A 19,678-nucleotide genomic window follows, 5' to 3' on the forward strand; every position below is an offset into this window, starting at 1 on the left:
AGGAGGCACATGTTCTCTCGCCTCCTGTAGAGGGCATTTTTAGAAGCTTTTTAGAGTTCTCTGGGAGCAACTAGCTCAGTCTGACTCAGAGCTCTGGCCTTTCATGAGGGCAGGCAAAGCAGAGTTGAAATCCTCTCTGAAACAGCTGGAAAAGGTGCATTTATGGGGAGGGGGAGGAATTCAAAAAGTTTGATTGCATGCAGAACCACGTTGCCTTTTCAAACACACGCGCGCGCACACACACACACACACACACACACACACACAGCTGTATAAAAGTATGTAAGCCCAGCTTCACTGAAAAGGCAACATGATTCACCTGCAATCAAAGGCTCCGATCGGAAGGCAGCAGGGGAATTGGGGGGGGGGCGTGATATGGCAGAGGAGCTGCTTTCAAGCCTTTGGAAAATATATCCAATCCAACTTCTGTGTTTGTTTGAGAGTGAGTGAGTGAGAGAGGGATCCAACCTCTCTGTGTGCGTGTGTCTGTTTGAGAGAGGGGGGAGGGAGGGAGAGAGGGAGGAAGGAGGGGGAGGGAGAAGAAAAAGAATGATGCAAAACTTATTTTGCAAGGGGGGAAAATGCTGTTGCTTTAAATTGGAACTGAGCATGCCTGGCTGTGGAATTCTGGGAGTTGAAGTCCACAAGTCTAAAAAAATGGCTGCCTCACGAGCCATAAAGCTCACCGCACGTCACTGGTAATAACTGTTCTATCAGCAGAGGGAGATGTTGCAAAACTTACCATAGCAATAGCACTTAGATTTATATACCACTTCATAGTGCTTTACAGCTACTCTGAGCAGTTTACAGAGTCAGCGTATTGCCCCCAACAACTTGGGTCCTCATTTTATCCACCTCGGAAGGATGGAAGGCTGAGTCAACCTTGAACCTGGTGAGATTAGATCTGCCAAACTGCTGACAGCTGGCGAGCAGCAGAAGTAGCCTGCAGTATTACACTCTAGCCACTGCGGCACTGCGGCTCTAGGAAGTGTTATCACAAGCAAAGACAGAAAACCTCAAGGTGGAAGCAGAGAGGATTGTTGCTCACTGCTTACCCACAATGCATATATTTTTCTTGGTTATATCTCCAATATTTAGACTCATCTAGGATATCAAGAATTGTGGACCTTTTCTGCATAAGGAAGCTCAAAAGAATTTTTGTATAGACCTGAAAAGACAATGCTTTCCTTTTTTTCTTATGTTAGTAGTATGGCTACACTGTCACCACTAATACACCTACATATATATATATGTATGTATGTATGTATGTATGTATGTATATATATGTATGTATATGTATATGTATATGTATATGTATATGTATATGTATATGTATATGTATATGTATATGTATATAGTTCGTTCTTGTTAAAATTAACATTTTAAAAATAAGCAAATAATTCATTTTGTATTATTTTATAACATGCCATTACTTCATTCACTTTTAATTTTAGCTGTTTTATATTGATAAATATCTCTGTTCCTGTCTGCAAAACATATTGGCTTAGTGTAAACTTTCAGTCTAACCATGCATGGGGAGGACACTTGAAAATATGATCTAGTGTGGGGAAAACATTGGCTTTCATTACACCTTGCTGACACTGTTGTGCTCTGAATATGCCTGGCTTGAAAAGGCATTGTTCTCATTATTGTTTAAAAAAACAGTTTCACATCTCATACCACCATACAATCTCTAATGCAGGGTAAAACACTTGTAATTAAATTAAGGCGCTTGTATGAAAAACTACTACTGTCGATCAGAAATGCCTGCAGTTTGGTGGTTCGAATCCCAGCACTGCGTAATGGAGTGAGCTCCCATTAATTGTCCCAGCTTCTGCCAACCTAGCAGTTTGAAAGCATGTAAAAATAGCAATAGAAAAATAGGAGCCACATTTGGTGGGAAGGTAACAGCATTCCATGCGCCCTCGGCATTTAGTCATGCAGGCCACATGCCATGAAGACATCTTTGGGCAGCGCTGGGTCTTCAGCTTTGAAACAAAGATGAGCACTGCCCCCTAGAGTCGGGAATGACTAGCACAGAGGTAGGTTGCTCCTGGTTTGGCCTGGATCGGGCAAACCGGTAGCAGAGGCAGAGGGAGGCTCCATCAACCCATCCAGACGCTTCTGCGCACAAGCGCACAAGAACGAACTAGTATTTTAAAGTAGTAGTTAATGGAAACTCATCACTGGACTACCACCTATATGCAATGGGAACTTTTACTTTTAGGACAAGCTAATAAGGTTCCATCTTGCCTTTATTAATACCTAAGTGCCTTGAATAATTACCAAGCAAATGTTTCTTCCTATTGAAATCTTTAGTAAAATGTGATTACACAGTCCGAAGAGAAATGAGCTGGAGTCACTGAATTTCAGGAGATTGTGATTTCTGTAGGAGACTTTCTAGTCAAGAATTGGTTAATCTTAAATTGTTTTGTACCTTGGCTGGTTTCAAAGTTACAGGGCTGGTTCTCTGTTTATTCTTGCCTGTTGTACCAGGAACCACAGAATTGTGGATTTGTCTGATAAGTAAAATATGGGAATAAAAGAAGATAAATCAAGGATATTATGAAAGAGACTAGGAAAAAAAATTGTTTCAAGCCAAATAAAACAAGCACTTGAGCTGAGCGTGCCAGTTGGGCTGCTCTACCTCTACCATCTTGGGGCAACAAAATAGAAACATATTTTATAACAGAAACTGTAGCAACGTGACCAGTTTTCTCTCTTTTTCCAGCATATCTCCTTCCTTGAGCTTCTTTCCTTCCCCCCCCCCCCCCCCATGAATTGCCATTGTCTAGGCCAGAGGCCTTCAAAGTCAACAACTTTAAGATGTGTGGACTTCAACTCCCATAATATGCAGGTAATCATATTACCTGCATATTCATCTAAGCCAGTGTTTCTCAACCTTGGTAACTTGAAGATGTCCGGATTTCAACTCCCAGAATTCCCCAGCCAGCGAATGCTGGCTGGGGAATTCTGGGAGTTGAAGTCCGGACATCTTCAAGTTGCCAAGGTTGAGAAACACTGATCTAAGTGTTTTACTTCAGCTAAAACAGACACCCAGGGCTGCTTATTTAAAATAACTAAAACAAGACAGTCCTTGCCTTTCGGCACAATCTAAGTGGGAGGACAGGGAAAAGGAGAGAGGGAGGAAAGAGGCAAAATGCCAATTCTGGAATATTATACAGTAATGCTTGATAACCTGAATAGAAATAGCTCGGAGGTAATGTTTCAGCGGAAATGAAATGATCTTATTTTTCCCATTTCCTCTGGTTGGTTGCATAAAAATTCTAAAAATTATTAAAGAATGTGGTGTTGAAGGTAACAAAGAGAAACTTCCATGTAAGAAGTCCAGGAAGAGAACCAAAACTGCCAAGATAAGGGAAGAAGGAGTTCATGGATTTGCGTCAATATGGAATATTTATCCTGAAAATGAAAATTTGTTACAGAGGCACTTTTGGATCAGTTGGACCTTTTTTTTTTAATTAGTTTAAATAATATTTTGAAAACACTGATAATGTACTTGATCATCTTTTTAGCATTTCTTGACGAAGATCTATGTTGTTACTTTGAAAAATTAAATTGCCTTTAAATTATTGCAATGGAATCCTTGTCTTTTTTGCTGCCATTAAATTGCAAGAGTTAATTAGCAACTTCCTAAAAGGGAAATAACTACAAAGCAAGAGAATTTGGGAAGAGAAGCTATTGAAGGAGAGGGAAAGACTATTCACACTAGACAGTAAAAAAGGAGGAAAACAAAAATCAGTGAAATTTAAAATGCGCTTTAAAAGTCATTCCATAATTATGCACACAAGAGTAGTTCTGTTGATATGCTTATTGAAAGTGAAACAATTTCTTACAGTACACCATGTATGTTCTGTTGACATAACTATACTGTTAAATAAAGCACTGCACATGTGCTGCGCACATTCATGTGGTGGACGCCAGGCTCCATTGCACCGTACCAGTTGCAACGGGATCCAGAACCCACCACTGTACTGGATTCACATATTGTACTAAGTGACAATGTGATTGGTACAATTTCAATTTACCTAATATTGTCTGAATCAGCCAATTGTGGTTTATTCTTTAAATCGCAGTAAAGCCAGCTTATTTATTTATTCTTTGTACATGGTTTGTACTGGTTAAATGCATATTCTGCCTTGTCTTATACATAAAAGTGCATCCATAGAAGTGTGAATATTTGTTGGAAACCAAACAATGTTCCAGAAGAAAGATTTGAGTTGCCTCACAATCAAAAACAACTTTATTTTCCATAAGCCATTTAGGGATTGTCGTTTCCAATCTAACCCCTTCTTAAAGACGCGCTCTGATGAAAATATTTGCAAACTTTGCATAAATTGCTAAGACTTTCCTTAAAATGATTAGTTAACTGTTCTGTCCCAAGCCTCTAATATATACTGACGCAGACTTGGCTGTCTGCCACAACTAAGGAGGGAGGTAAGCAACCCCTTGGCTAGGACCCCCCAAAAATATCTCCCAATCTTTCTCTACGCCTGGATTATTAAACTGTTGTTTCCTGCAAAATTACCCTCCCGTCGCCCCACCTATAAGCTCTCCGGGAGGGGCCAATCAGTAGCCACCTGTTCCTATTTCCTTCTGTGAACCTTTTTCCAAAGCTGCTCCCTCCTCCTCTCAGCCCTATGCATACGTACATCAGGGACAGCCTCTCTCTGTTCTTCCTCACTGCTCCCTGACTCAGATGCCATCTGGTGGCCAAAAGGCCTCTTTACTCCCTACTCTGGCTCCGAACACCCCCCAGAGTCTTCCTCAGCCTCCAGGGCAGTCCCATAGTGTTCATCGCTATCAGATTCCAGCAACAGCTCAGCCGGCCACTGTTGGGCCACAACAGTTAACTGTATCAGATTATACATTTTCTAAATGAGGAACTGTCATAAGTTGCTTGGTGTACACTCAGCCCATAGATTTGCTAATCATTGTTTTCTTAGGCACAGGGAGAACGGTACTAGGCAGAGACTTTTTTATTGCCATGTGTCTAAATTAGGGGGGGTAAAACTCATGGTCTGTGGGGTGGATGCATCAAATGCTGGCTCCACCCCGCCCAGTTTAACAAAGGAGAAAAAAATCCACGATACGTCATGTGACAATGCAAGTTTGCCACCTCTGGTCTAAATCTAAACATCACTTCTCTCTATGAACAGTGTTTGCAGTTTGCTCAAAAAAAAAATCCTGCCAGCTTGTTTTCCCTGAATATAACAAGTGTGGTTTTGTTTAATAAGTCTTTCCCAGCATATTAGGAGTGTCCATGAGAAATGGGAGCAAAAAAGGGACAAAAGTTTCAGTTGCACATTTGCGGCTGTGATCTTAACTTTCCCCCCACTGTTGTCACATTTCAGACCTAAGACTAAGGAAGGGGAGTTTTCCATACCTAAATTCTTGAGATGAAGAGCATGTAGGTAATATAGAGTCAATCATAGTTTTAGATACATAGTCACATTTTGTACCCCGTTTCCCCAAACATAAGACCTCCCCAGATAAGCCCAATTGGGCTTTTGAGTGCATGAGCTAAAATAAGTCCTTCCCCGAAAATATTGCAACACAGTAGCAGCCATGAGGTGACCACACTCGCTGCCTCCTGCACCTCAAAAATAATAAGACGTTCCTGAAAATAAGGCCAAGTGCTTATTTCAAGGGTCAAAAGAAAATAAGACCCTGATTTATTTTTTGGGGGGGGGACACGGTAATTTGCGCTTTTAAAATTATAACATCATAAAGAGTATGGGCTAAGTATTCTCTGTTTCTGAAGTAAAGGTGCTATATGACATTTCTCTTGAGTTCTGTACATAGTAACTCATTGAGTTACCAGTTTCAAAAACGAATTTGAAATAAAAAGATGTAACTGTTCTGATACAAGAAAAGCAAAGTATCTTTTATGGTGGTATCATTATGGAATTTAACCACTAGATGTCACTGGACTTACTCATATGTGGGTAAATTCAATGTTTAGTGTTTAAGTAAGGTTTTTTTTTCATCCAGGGAACAGAAAAAATGATAAAATCTAACCTTTGTGATTTCAGAGCCGTTCATGTTTAGGCAACATGTGGATATTTGTTGCTATAAAATATATTAATGGATTTTCTCATGGCGTTTTCTTTTTTTAATGATTTTTTTAAAAGAATAAGGTACTTTTATTTAGGATACATCTGTTCAGTTCAGTTCACTTTATTTGTATGCCGCCCTTTTCCCTGGGGGGACTCAGGGCGGCTCACAGTTCAAAAGGGGTGGGGGAAGGACAAACAATTTACAACATAAAAACATTACATCATTTAAGAACTCAACAGTCATACAATTCGAGTAGGGGTTAGAATCTTTAACCCCAGGCCAGCCGGGATAGCCAGATTTTAAGTGCGGCGCGGAAGGTCTGGAGGGTGGTGAGGGTCCGGATCTCCACGGGGAGTTCGTTTCAGAGGGTCAGAGCAGCCACCGAGAAGGCTCTCCTCCGAGTAGTTGCCAGTCTACACTGGCTGGCTGATGGAATTCGGAGGAGGCCTAATCTATGCGATCTTATCGGTCTAGTGGAGGTGATTGGCAGTAGGCGATCTCTCAAGTGTTCATGTTCATGGCCATTAAAATCTGGATAGAAGTTAGATGTTCATCAGGAGTTTACTTGGGAAATATCCATTGTGCAAAAAAGGGGGTGGAGGTGGGAGACTCAAAGCCTTCATGTTTTTTTTGAGGCCTCCTAAAGACAACTGGGCACTTAATGAAACTGGATACAGGATTAAACGGGTCTTTGATTTGTCCCACCAGAGCTGCTCATGTGCTCTTATGTCACTGAATAGTTCCCCAAAATCTCTTGATTGATTTTGAGCAAAAACCTAAGTTGTATAAATGGTTTTTAAAAAAATAACAACATTCCATCCTGTGGCACCTTAAGGACAATCCATTATCTTATAATATGGGTGTTGGAAATAATTTTGCTTCTGCATTTTGATAGTCGTGCACTGCTGCTTTTAAATTTTGGACTCAGTTTTAGTCAATTTGTATCTTACTGAAAATTAGAAGAGCTGGTTCTTTCTTTCAGTGTTAAATGACTTGGAAATCTCTATCAATTTCTTTAGCAGGAAATCCTTTTATTTCTTTCTAGTTTCTATAGTCTCTTGTGGTTAGCTTTTGATGCTGCTACGCAGAACCAGAATACTGACAAAGTTGTCCTCTATCCACCTCTCAATTTGGCTTCATTTTTTGTTGTTATTTTGCATTTTGAAGGAATGTTGAAGAAAAAAGTAAAGAACATTTTCATCCATTCATTCCCTTTCATTACCCTTTGCTTCTGTTTTAGCTGATCAGATTAATTCATTCTAGACTTAATTACACTAGGGTTCCATTTTGATGGATCAGATAAATACATACTAAAACTTCCCTAGATTAATAAAGTACTCCCATGTTTCTTTTTCTACCAATTCAAGGTAGGGGGACAGTTTAGTTGGCTGAAACTTTTGTCTGATTGTGAGAGGCAGAAATAGAATTTAAGAGGTTTTGCTGCTGCTAGCTTCTCTGGTTTCAGCAGCCTTTTAACACAGTTAAATGGCCTGATTTGCATTTGTTCTAGGTTCAAATCAGTTGCCCTCCGCTTACCCCTACGAGCATCCCTTAGATATGAGGCTTGCTGTTAAAAGGAAACGCAGTGTTCTTCTAGAGGGTGTGTACTTATGAGAAACAGGAAGCAGCTCAGCAACTGCCTGTGTAAAGTGAATTCTAGTGCAGGTGTGTAGACGCACTGCTTCACGTACTTTTTCCAAGCATCTTGGCAGCTGGGCTGCCATTCAGCAGGAACTCTTCTGGGGGGAGAAGAGGGTAGAGCAGAATGACTACGTTGCAGCTGAAAGAATTATCTCATTCAGGTCTATACAGGAGAAGACGGGATCGCCCAGATAGTCTGGGTCTTCAGGAGTTACCTGAGCAGAAGCTAAGGTGAGTGGTAGGCAAAACGTATTAATGGTTAACAAGAGCTCAGCACATGGTTTATTTCTGCAATTGTTTTAGCAAAAATAATCACTTACATGTCGGTGGATTGTGAGAACGTTACTTGCAAGACATGCATGATCGGAAATAGTCACGAAGCAGATAATTTTGGGTGGAGTTAAGAGAAAAGGGCTTTTGGAAAGCAGCTTATTAGTTTGCTCATTAACCTAAATGCTACACAAGTATTAGCAAGTGACAGTACAAAGTGGCCACAGACCTTGGATTAGTTTACTTTTTTCACAATGTTTGAGTGTTGGACAATATTTGAAAAATAATACTTAGTCAGCAAAACACGGTTGCAAAGAAAGAATGACTTCCTTTAGGGAGCTGAATGGGTTTCATCTATTATTCAAGTGGGGATTTCGTTTTTTAAAAAGATGCGTTACTTGTTAGATCATGCTCCTCTTTTTTCCTTTTTGGACTGGATATTTTTTATTGAAATGCTTCTGACAAAAGAATGCAGTAAAACCACTTACAGCGGAAAGATAACAAAAAAAAAAAGTAATATTTGTGATACGGGCTGGAGTCCAAAAATTGAATACCTTTTTTAACTCAACATGACTTTTTTTCCTTCCACCAATAAATATTCTTTTTAAAATACTGACTTTTAAAATATAGGTCAGTGAAAAATCCTGTCTCTTTTTAAAATGAACTCAATGTTTTGGATCATAACTAGTGCCCTTTTATCCTACAATTCAAAAAAAAAGAGGGGGAGAGAATGTTATCAAAGGCATGAATTGAAAGGAAAGGATGTCTGTAGAAATATAGTTTGCTCAATTCTTTAATGTCAATAATAAAATTGCAAAACTGTTAGTGGTGCTTAATAAAACAAAACAGCGTGTAAAAATAAAAAATACTCATTAAAAAAACCTGCCCAGTTCAGAAAGAGGTTTAGAGCTGATTTACTGGTAACCACAACAACTATGTGCCGCCGCCCCCCCCCCCAAGCCCTAGAAGTGAGGAGGGTTTTTTTAGCCAAACACCATCTATTACTTGTGAGAAATGTCACAAGGTTTGGGAGAATCCCAATGCAGCTTGATATAAGTATAAGTATAATCTTTATTGTCACTGTACTTAAATACAATGAAATTGGTTGATATACAAATTGTCCTCATTAGTAATCATTCGTTCAGCAACCAGAGTTATGACATTGCCATAAAAGGAGATTTATGGGGGTCCTTGAAGTTGTGGCCTTCATACCATCCCTCCAGTTCGATCACGATTTAGTTGCTTGGCAGCCAACATGTATTGACAGCTCATTGACTTCACTGTCTCTCAGCTTACTCTCCTTCACTCTTGTATGTATAAAATGAAGAGAGGACTCCCAGAGAAAAAAGGCAGGATTTAATTCTAATAAATGAATAAATAATATGTAGACTAATGACAGGCAGCCCGTGAGCCTTGAAACATTATAGATTCTGTTTTTCTTCAGACTCGGCCAGATTGGTCAGTTGCAAAGAATTGTGGAAAGTGGCATTGCTGGTTTAGTGTCTTGTATTAGACATATAAGAAAGACCCAGATTCAAATTGTCACTCAGCATAATGTAAGTTTTGCTATATCTCAGTTTTGTCTTTATTTTGTAGAGGAGAATAATAACGATCATTTTGCCAACCCAGTTGCTTTAAAGAAAGGGTAGGAGACATATAGCTTACATGTATGGGAATTTGGATTGCTTCATTTAATTTAAATATTATTTATTTAAAAATAATTTTTTAAAGTTGTTTTTCATTGCGAATTGATTTTTATCTTCTTTGGGTTTGTTTTTAAAAATGAATGACTGTAGAAACTGAATATATTACAAAGTTGAGAGTATTTCAAAAATTAGAATAAGAATGATGTTTGGGGGGGGACATTGATGTAACTCTCAGATCTAATCTTCAGGCCAACATTTAAGTATTAAATAAAATACTTGTGGTGCATCTTGGAAGTATTCTGCAGTTTCATTGGTCATCTTTTCCTTTCAATTAGCTTTTCAGGGAAAACATTAAATTTATTCACAAAACTTGTGATTCCTTTTAGCCATGATTAAACTCAACTGTCTACCTTCTTTGAGATATATTGCATCTTAATTACAAAGTGATCCATTTACAAATAAACATGTGCAATTAACTACGTGCGGCTCAGGAAACATCCATTATAACTACATTTACAAGAGGTTCGTGCAAATTGGCATGCTAACAGAGTTGGTGCAAAAGCACATTATCTTGGACTTTATGGCTGCACATTGAGAAATTACTCTATGCTGAATTTAGGTCAGAATAGTGTTCCTGTGGGTGTATATAGTAAATTCACAGTTTTGGGTCATTCTTCAGGAAAACCACAGTTTGGGTGAGGCTGTTTCTTAAAAAAAACTTTGATAAAGGCCTAACTATGATGTTGTGTTTACCTCTTAAAAAGAATGGGTGGATGGAGAGACAGACAGACAGACAGACAGACAGACAGATATATTTCACTGTATTTCTCTTGTCCCCCCACTTTAAAAATGCCTTTCTGATGCAAATTGAATGATCGCATTTGAAGTTCAGTACAAGTTGCCACTAGCTTTGGAGTTAAAAGTTAAGACAATTTCAATGTAACCTGTTATTAGGATATGAATTACAGTTGTGCCTTTAGGCCTTATCTGAGAGCAGGAAACCACTATTTTGGAAGGGGTGTGTATGTGTGTTTATATATGTGTATATATGATAATCTGAGAGAGAGTCTTACAAAAATACACGTTTCTGCTGTGGCCTTTTCCATTTCTCTTTCAAAAACACTGCCTGCTGTTTTCCTTGTATTACTGACATTCACTTTGGTTTTATGTGGTTGCAAAGCCTGATTGTATCTATTGTATTTTCATTGCTCAGAGGCTTGACTAAGTGTGGAGCATTGCCAGGGGTGAGGTCCTGCCAGTTCTAACCTCTTCTATAGAAGAGGTTCCACAAATCTTCAGTGCCGTTTAGAACCAGTTCCAGCTCCCTCCCCCCGCCCATCATCAAGATGAAGAGCGAGAGAAGGAATTCTGGGAGTTGAAGTCCACAAGTCTTAAAGCTATTAAGTTTGAACACCCCTGGGTATTTTTCTAAAAGGTTAGGGGTGCAAGGGTCTTGTAACTTGACAGCTTTAAGACTTGCGTGCTTCAAATGCCAGAGTTTCTGAGTCAACATTTTGGTTGCTAAGCAAGAGCGTTGTTAAGTGAGTTTCACCACATTTTACGTTGGCCATGCCCACCCAGTCACATGGCCGGCAAGCCACTCCCACAAAGCAGCCACACCTACAGAAGAGGTTCTAAAAATTTTGAAACCCACCACTGAGCATCACAGCCCTTCCTCCCATCCTCCCCTTACTTGTCCTTGTCTTTACCTGCAGCATGTTGCTTAATCATTCTTTAAAAATGCCTTCAGAGTTACTCACTAGTCCCAGAGTACAAGATGACAGCAACAAGGAGTTATGTTATGCTGTGTTTGGTCACTCATGGTGGGAAAAGTATGCTGGAGGTAAGTCAGCCTCCTTTCAGATGGAAGAACAAGTATGTGGCAACAATACCTTGAGTGAAACTGGCTTATCTGTCCTGTGCAGCACATATAATGGCCTTTTAAGAAAAAGCCAAGGGTGATTGATAGGTTGACCCAAAGAAGTTTTTGAATATGAAGTTAGAAAAAAGTGCACATAGAGTCACCTGAGAGACTACAGATATTACAATTCTGGAATGCTGTTTCTAGAAGCAACTGCATTTTAGATTCAGACTTTAAATTTTAAAGTCAATTTCATGCAGTAGTTAAGAAAAAAGAATAATCAAACCCTATTATTCCCAACTTGCTGTTCTCTTCCTAGAAAATGAATGTAAACTAAGCAAAAGGAGTTTTGTCCTTTTTTTTAGTTTGTGGCCAGGAAATTTGATTTCATTTTCAGATAAATGGGCATCTTTCTTTTGCGATCAACTGATAGGTATAATGTAGCTTAGGGGAGGAAGTGGCATAAGGGAGGAATCACAGCTCAAAGGAATATTGTTTGTATCTTTTTTATATGTAGGAGTTCTCTTGATTTACCGTAATTCCTAGCATCTCTAGTTGTGAAGATCAGATGGCTGTTGATTTGAAGACTTCTTGAAAGTTTAGAGTTGTGATCACAGCTACATAAACAAATGAAAATCTAATCTGGTAGAAAGCTAATGATTAGCATTTCTCTGATAAATATGGCAATTCACAAACAAACTAGGACATTCTGTGTGGAAGTTGATGTAGAAACCTAGTTTAGGCTAGTTTTAGCTGGTTCAGGTTAACATTTCTTCTTCCACAATATTAAGAAATTCTAAGGTTTCCCCCCTTGCTTTGCTTTGCTTTTATTTTATTTTATTGATCATTCCTTTTCAAGAAAGACTCGTTTTAGGCAAGCAGTAGCAAGCCTGGTCTTTTCCTGTTGCTCACAATTCCATTGACCATATTTGCTTGGGTTAATGTGAAAACCAGCAATTTATTTCCTTAGTAAGGGAAAAGGTTTTCCAATAGATTCTTGCAAAACTTACTATATAGCCATACTATGTCTCATTAAATTAATGATGAAATAGGTTTTTATGCATTCTGTCAAATGAGAACTTAAACTAAGCTGTTTGTGCTTGGCTTATTAGATATTCATATAAGACTATATTGACTTCTATATTGACATTTTTAAAAATGTATTTCAATATTTTCTCGTATATTGTTTGGGAGAGATTCTGCCTACTAGAAACTAAGCATTTCATTTCTAATCAAATCTCCCTTCATTTTATGCTGCCACAGAATTGGCTTTGTCCTACATTTCCATATTAATCAAAAGCCTTAGATGAAAATTTCTGAACAGGTTCACGTTGGAAAAGACAGTCTACTGCGAACTCAACATGCTGGGATTTTACCAGTAAGAGCATGCATTTTGAATTTATGACCCCAAACAAATTAGAAGCTAGTATAATTAATGACTCACTGGAGAAGAGTCTAATGCTGGGAAAGATTGTGGGCAAAAGAAGAAGGGGACTGACAGAGAATGAGTTGGCTGGATGGAGTCACTGAAGCAGTAGGTGCGAGATTAAATGGACTCCAGAGGATGGTAGAAGACAGGAAGGCCTGGATAAACATTATCCATGGGGTTGCAATGGGTCAGACACAACTTCACAACTAACAACAATATCATAATTAATATAAGAGCAGTGCAAAGTCCATATTTTATGTGAAGCTTTTAGTGTCACACAGGAGCGCAATATTTTGAAAATGTTACAATTAGCCTAGATCTAATTCCTAACTATTGTTGTTTTAAGTTTTATATATATTGCTATGCTGGTGTGTGTAGAGATAGACACACTACAGAGAGAGAAAGAGGGGGAGAGGGAGAGGGGGCGGGGGGAGAGAGAGATCCTATATATGTCAATGTTTTGTACACATCCCCAGTGTCCTTGAAAAAAGTTTGTTTAATAAATCCACTCTCTCAACATTCCTTAAACAACGACTGAAACTTCTTATGGGTTATCTGCTGAATATGAATTAGCCTTGGCTAGCCTGTTTACATTCTGATCTAGTAAACAGTGAGTTTTCCCAGCATTCTGAAATGGAAGACTTGTCCTTTCAAAAAATTTAAAATGGAGCAAATTATTGCTTTTACAACATGGCATATTATTCAGTGGTGGGTTTCAAAAAAATTTACCTGGTTTTGTGGGCATGCTTGGTGGGCGTGGCTTGGTGAGTGTTATAAGGGAAGGATACTGTACAATCTCCATTCCCACCCCACTCCAGGGGAAGGTTACTGCAAAATCCCCATTCCCTCCCAATCAGTTGGGTCTTGGGAGGCATAGAATAGATGGGGGCGGGGCCAGTCAGAGGTGGTATTTACCCGTTCTCCAAACTGCTAAAAATTTCTGCTACTGGTTCTCCAGAACTGGCCAGAACCTGCTGAATCCCACCTCTGATATTGCTATAAGCAACATATTACAGCAAAAACCTGGTAGCTGTTCTCAGCATTGTTATTTTGAGCATTATTTGCAGCAAAGTAGAATCAGTTTGGCCTAGTGGCTAAGGCAAAGATGGGCTACAAAGCAGGAGACCATGAGTTCAAGTCCCACTCTAGACGTTAAAGTCAGCTGAGCTGGGTGACTTTGGGCCAGTGGCTCTCAGCCTAATCTGCCTCACAAGGTTGTTGTTGCAGGCAACATAGGAGGAAGAAGCTGTGTTAGATATGTTCAGTGCCTTGAGGTAGCTATAAAAATAATAAAGGTAGGATACAAATAAATACATAAAATGTAATGGTTTGACTTTAAGCTCATGATCATGTGACTTAGAGTAATGTTCCATTTAAAGCCTTCCATGAATAACAAGATATTAATGATACATTTCTAAGAGTTCATCTCTTACACTGTTTATGAGGATACCGTTTACATTTATTTTAAACTAGCCGATAACCTGGCGTTGCCTGGGTATTTATAAGGGGAAAATGTCCGGACCAAATGTAATTTCTAATGTTGGATTTTCCCCCTTACCAGAGGGAGCCCCCTTGTGGAGTACTGTGAAGCTGTTACCATGTCAACTCCACTGTGCTGTACAGTAGAAGTCATTTTACAGCAGTACAGTAGAAGCAGTGGTCAAATTCAATATTTTTTCCTAGTGGGTTTTCCAGAGGAAGGGAGGAAGTGGTCACGTGTGGGTATTCTCAAAGTCTGATTGAGAGCAAACTCTTAAATACTGGTGCCTTCCAATCCTGGCCCAGTTTCCTCTTAGTCTTTCTTGGTCCAAGTACTGTTGAGAATATTCCATAGGTAGGCTTTGTTTTATTGCGATCTGTCTTTCTATTTGGCTTAATTGGGCACTTTTAAATTCTACAAATTCTAAATCCTCATTGCCCCAAGTGACAGTCCTCTGCCTCGGACGGTTGGGGAGGGCCCTGTGGGGCATCTAGCCTCCCCCCGTGGGCCTGGAGCCTCAGCCCTATCCCTGGGATTGCGGGGGTGCCAGCTCCAGGTGCAGCTTCAGGGAGGGCAGATCCATTCGTGAAATAAGCTCTGCAGTTGGCCCTTGGAGATTTAGGCGCCATTGTAGCGCACACTAGCTGACCGCGGAGCTAGCAATCTCTCTGGGTGGCTCCGGATTTACTCTTCGCTGCGAGGGAGTTTGGGGGCAAGGAGTGCGTGCCTGGGTGCCACGGGGCTCCCCCAGTCACTAATTGGAGCGGCGTCAGCTGCTGGAAGCTGGGCTGAGCCGTGTTTTTACTGTTACTGCCCTCTTGCCTCCATACGGAGTTCCGGTGGCCATTTTGGCCGCCGCCATGTGCGCAAGGCCTTTGCCTCATTCTGCAGCCGTTCAGGAGGCTCAGCTACAAGCAGCTTTCGCCTAGTTCCTCCACCAGACCCAGCAGGCCCAGGTCCCGGTGGGGCCTACAGCGGCCTGTTGCTTCTCCTCCTGCATCGGACACGTGAGTGGGGCATGGAGGAGGGGTCAGAAATTCCCCAAAGCCAAGTGGAAGGCCTGAAGGGGTGTGTGGGGGATTTAGTGCAGGGGTCCGAGGAGGGGCCCATTCCAAGGCCTGGCGTGGCCCAGCACACATCTAGGGCCTCCACTAGGGAGGAGGCCAGGAGGCACAAGGCCATTGAGAAGACCTTTGCCAGAGCAGAGAGGCAGGCCAAGGCTTCAAGGCCTAGTTCCAGAGATAGGTCCAGGTCTCCAATCAGGCCTTTTTCTGGGCACTCTTCCCCTAGGGGTTTTAGCCCTTCTTCTCCCTCAGCCTCTCCAGATAGGGCCTTCTCCTCTTCTAGGTGGAGGGGGTCTCCCTCTCCTTCGGTATCTCCAGGTTACACAGGGAGGGGCGGTGCAGACCCTTTGGAGGGTACTTCCAGAGGCCCTTGCTCCTCTCGCAGGTTGGCTCCCCAGAGGCCTAGCTCTTCTTATGAGGATATGGAAGATTTGGAGCATTTACCAGAAGGTATCAAAAGGCTTATTTCTGCTGCCATTTTGCGGGGCATTGCCCAGCAGGACAAAGGCTCCTTTTCTTCTAGGCATGGGGGCCTGGGCAGGGCCCAGCTTCGTGCTTCCTCTCCTTCCATGGTTAGTGAAGCTTAGGTCATGGGGGAGGAGAACCTCCAGGACATGGGTTTCTCAGGTGATGAGAATGGGGGTCCCTCAGATGAGCCCTCTTCTGCAGACCTCTTCGTCCCAGCCATGTTCAAGATTCTATTGAGCAAGGCAAGGAAGACCACCAAGGTGGGGTATGGGGACCCTTCGGTGCCCCCATCAAGGGATGCTGACATGGCTATGTTTTCTGCCACGGCCACGAACAAAGAGGAGATTCCGTCTCCTCCCTTGTTTATGGAGGTCCTGACCAACCAGTGGGCACGTCCCTCCAATTTCTCGACTCCTGGGAGTAATGACCACCGGCACTATAATGTGGAGCAGGCTTTTGCTCAGGTCGTTCAGTTGCCGGCCATTGACACCCCGGTGGCCGCCCTGGTCTCCTCCTTTCCGGTGGTATCGGGAGATGCGGCAGATGAATTGAAATCAGAGGATAAGCGAGCTGAACTTACCTTAAGAAAGAATTTTAATGCCACTGCATGGGCTATCAAGTCCGCAGCCTCAGCTTCTTACTTCAACCGCACCACGGTCATGTGGCTTAAGCAGCTCCAGGAGCGCATTCCCATCCAGGATGAGCAGCTTCACCAGGATCTAATCAAGATCATGGCGGCCTCCCAGTTTTCGGCTGATGCGACCCTGGACACGTTTAAGTTTGTGTCCAGTGCCTTGACCACTTCGGTCACGTCTCGCAGGCTCTTATGGCTGCGCCACTGGCAGATAGATAACAAGGCCAAGTGGAATTTGGCGGATGCTCCGTTCAAGGGGCCTAATCTTTTTGGGGAGGCCTCAACCCCATTCTGGTCGGGAATAAAGACAAAAAGAAGATTCTGCCATCTAACGCTAAGAAGCCCGAGACTAGGTCTCATCCTTACCATAGGCAGCATTATTAGATTACGACTATAACCAGCGTTTTTCTTCTTTCCGCTCTGACGGGCAGTTTCCCAGTTCGTCCTTTCAGGACAGAAACAGTTTCCAGCACTAGTCCAGACAGCCCTTTCGTGGAGGAGGCGGCCGTCCCTAGCGCAGGGGAAGTGACTCGAACCCGAGTCATCCCATCAGTGGCTGCCTTTCCCTCTATGCGGATCGATGGGATGAGATCACGTTGGATGCTTGGGTCCGAGCCACAGTTTGTCACGGTCTCAGGTTAGAATTTCTCTCCACCCCCCCCACCCCATCCCTGAATCTCTTCAGGTTGTTCCCTCCGTCCCAGAACCTGGAGCGCCGCTGCCTGATGGATCAGGCTATCGCCCATCTTCTCGACATTCAGGCAGTGGAGGCGGTTCCTCTAGAGGAACGGGGCCTGGGCCACTACTCCAACCTGTTTGTGGTTCCGAAGGGCTCGGGGGGGCTGGAGGGCAATTCTGGACCTCAAACGTCTGAACTGTTTTCTAGTGTACAGGCGATTCAAAATGTTCTCCCTCAAGTCTATCCTTCAGGGAGTCAGGAAAGTGGACTTCTTGGCTTCAGTAGACCTCACAGAGGCCTGTCTTCACATCCCAATTCTGGTTGGTCATCGCAGGTTTCTGAGGTTCTCTCACGGGACCCGCCACTACCAGTACAGGACTCTTCCTTTCGGGCTGGCCTCGGCTCCCCGGGCTTTCATGAAGGTTCTGGCAGCTCATCTATGTTCCATCCCAGTAAGACTCCAATGTTATTTAGACAATGTCTTGGTTCAAGCGGGATCTCTTCCTCAGGCCATCTCGGACCTTCAGCTCACCATTCGGAGCCTTCAGAGCCTGGGTTTTTCTGTGAACTTCCCCAAGAGCCACCTTTCCCCCTCCACACGCATCCTCCACCTGGGAATGGTCATAGATTCTGTATCGGGGGGGGTGCGTCTTTCCCAGGAACGTCAGTGCAGCCTACGTCAGCTGGCAGAAAGTGTTTGTGGAAGTCGGTTAGTTTCGATCCTCACTCTATCGCAGTTATTGGGAAAGATGGTCTCTTGCATCGGGATTGTCCCATGGGCCAGGCTTCACCTTCGGCCTCTCCAGTGGGAACTCATTCCCTTTCAGAGGGGGCGATTGAGCAATTCTCTTTGGATTTTTCGCCTCCCGGCAGGGCTCCAAATCTCACTGGGGTAGTGGCTTTCCCCGGCCATTCAGCAGGGCTGCTGCTTCTGGGAGCCGGACAGAGTGACCGTCACCACGGACACAAGTCTGCTTGGGTGGGGGGGGCCCTGGTGGGTTCCTGGATAGCTCAGGGCAGGTGGACGACCTTGGATCTCCACCACAACATAAATTGGTTGGAGCTGAAGGCAGCCCATCTGGCTCTATGACACTTTCAGGCCTTGGTGGAGGGATGTCACGTGCTCCTGCTGACGGACAATGTGGCCACCAAGGCCCACATCAATCGTCGGGGGGGGGGAGACTCGCTCTCTGTCTAGACGCTCTGAGGCTGGGCGCCTGGGTGGAGAGGCACCTATTGTCCTTGGTGTCAGAACACATCTCCGGGGTCTCCAATGTCCAGGCAGATTGGCTGAGTCAGGCGACTCTGGACAATGGCGAGTGGCAACTCCATCCGTCGTTGTTTCGGAGGATCTGTCAGAGGTTCAGCACTCCTCTGGTGGATCTGTTCACCTCGCCCGCGAACTCCCAACTTCCCCGGTTTTTCACCCGCTTCCAGTCCAGGTGTGCGGAGGGAGCAGGTGGCCCTCGGGCCTTCTGTATGCATTTCCTCCCATTCCCCTCGTTCTGGAAACCATCTGGAAGGTGGTAGCGGAGAAGGCTCTGGTCATTGTGGTGGCCCCTTATTGGCCCAGGAGGCCTTGGTTCGCAGACCTAGTCCAGCTGTCAGTGCCTCCTCCGTGGAGGATTCTGTGAGAGAAGGTGGTCTTGCAGCAGGGGGTCCTGCTTCACCCGGAGCACTAGTGGTTCCATCTGACCACCTGGCTCTTGAACGGTGGATACAGAGGGGGGCTAACCTATCCTCCGGGGTCATTCGTACCATCGAGACGTCTCGGCATCCTTCAATGACCTGCATCTACAATTCCATCTGGGCGGCCTTTGTCCGGTGGTGTTCTCCTCTTGGCATTTCTCCCGAAAGGGCCACTATTCCCAGCGTCTTGGACTTCCTGCAGAAGGGCCTTGATGACGGGCTTTCACAGAATACGTTGCACCGCCAAGTGGCGGCTTTGTCTTCGGTCCTGGGGGGTCTGGGGTCTGCTTCCCTCTCCCATGTTCCCCTGATCAAACATTTTCTGAAGGAGGCGGCTAATCTCAGGCCTCCCCCCGTCCACAGGTTCCCCACATGGGATCTTCCCCTGGTTCTCAGGGCTTTGACAGGGGCCCCATTTGAACCTCTCTGGTCTGTTCATCTACGGTTCTTGTCTCTGAAAGTGGCTTTCCTGGTGGCGGTTACCTCTGCCTGATGTATTTCAGAGCTGGGCACCCTGTCTTCCAGGGATGACCTTTGCCGTTTTCATCAGGACAGGGTGGTGTTTTGCCTTGATCCTACCTTCATCCCGAAGGTGAAACTCCCTTTCATAGGGCTCAGGAGGTTGTCCTGCCCGACTTTTGCCCGGGTCCGTCCAATGATAGGGAGAGGCTCTGGCATTGGTTGGATGTGCGCCGCACTCTGCGGATCTACCTCCGGTGGCCCGAGGGAGTCCATA

The 19,678-nt window shown here is 43.4% G+C and overlaps 1 protein-coding gene across 2 annotated transcripts in view; it reads left to right on the plus strand.

Annotated features, from left to right (window-relative positions):
- Positions 1–19,678, plus strand: part of LIMS1 (LIM zinc finger domain containing 1) — a 54,116-nt gene that overhangs the window by 2,557 nt on the left and 31,881 nt on the right. The window contains exon 1 of one of the 2 annotated variants that reach the window (XM_032226760.1): positions 7,724–7,953. The exons of the other annotated variant lie outside the window; for it this stretch is intronic. Within the exon in view, the coding sequence (XP_032082651.1) occupies positions 7,847–7,953 (107 nt within the window). The 5' untranslated portion in view covers positions 7,724–7,846. Of the gene's footprint in view, positions 1–7,723; positions 7,954–19,678 lie in introns of those variants that run through there. 2 annotated transcript variants of the gene reach the window in all.

Source organism: Thamnophis elegans, chromosome 11, assembly GCF_009769535.1.
Source record: "Thamnophis elegans isolate rThaEle1 chromosome 11, rThaEle1.pri, whole genome shotgun sequence".
NCBI classification, from domain to species: domain Eukaryota; kingdom Metazoa; phylum Chordata; class Lepidosauria; order Squamata; family Colubridae; genus Thamnophis; species Thamnophis elegans.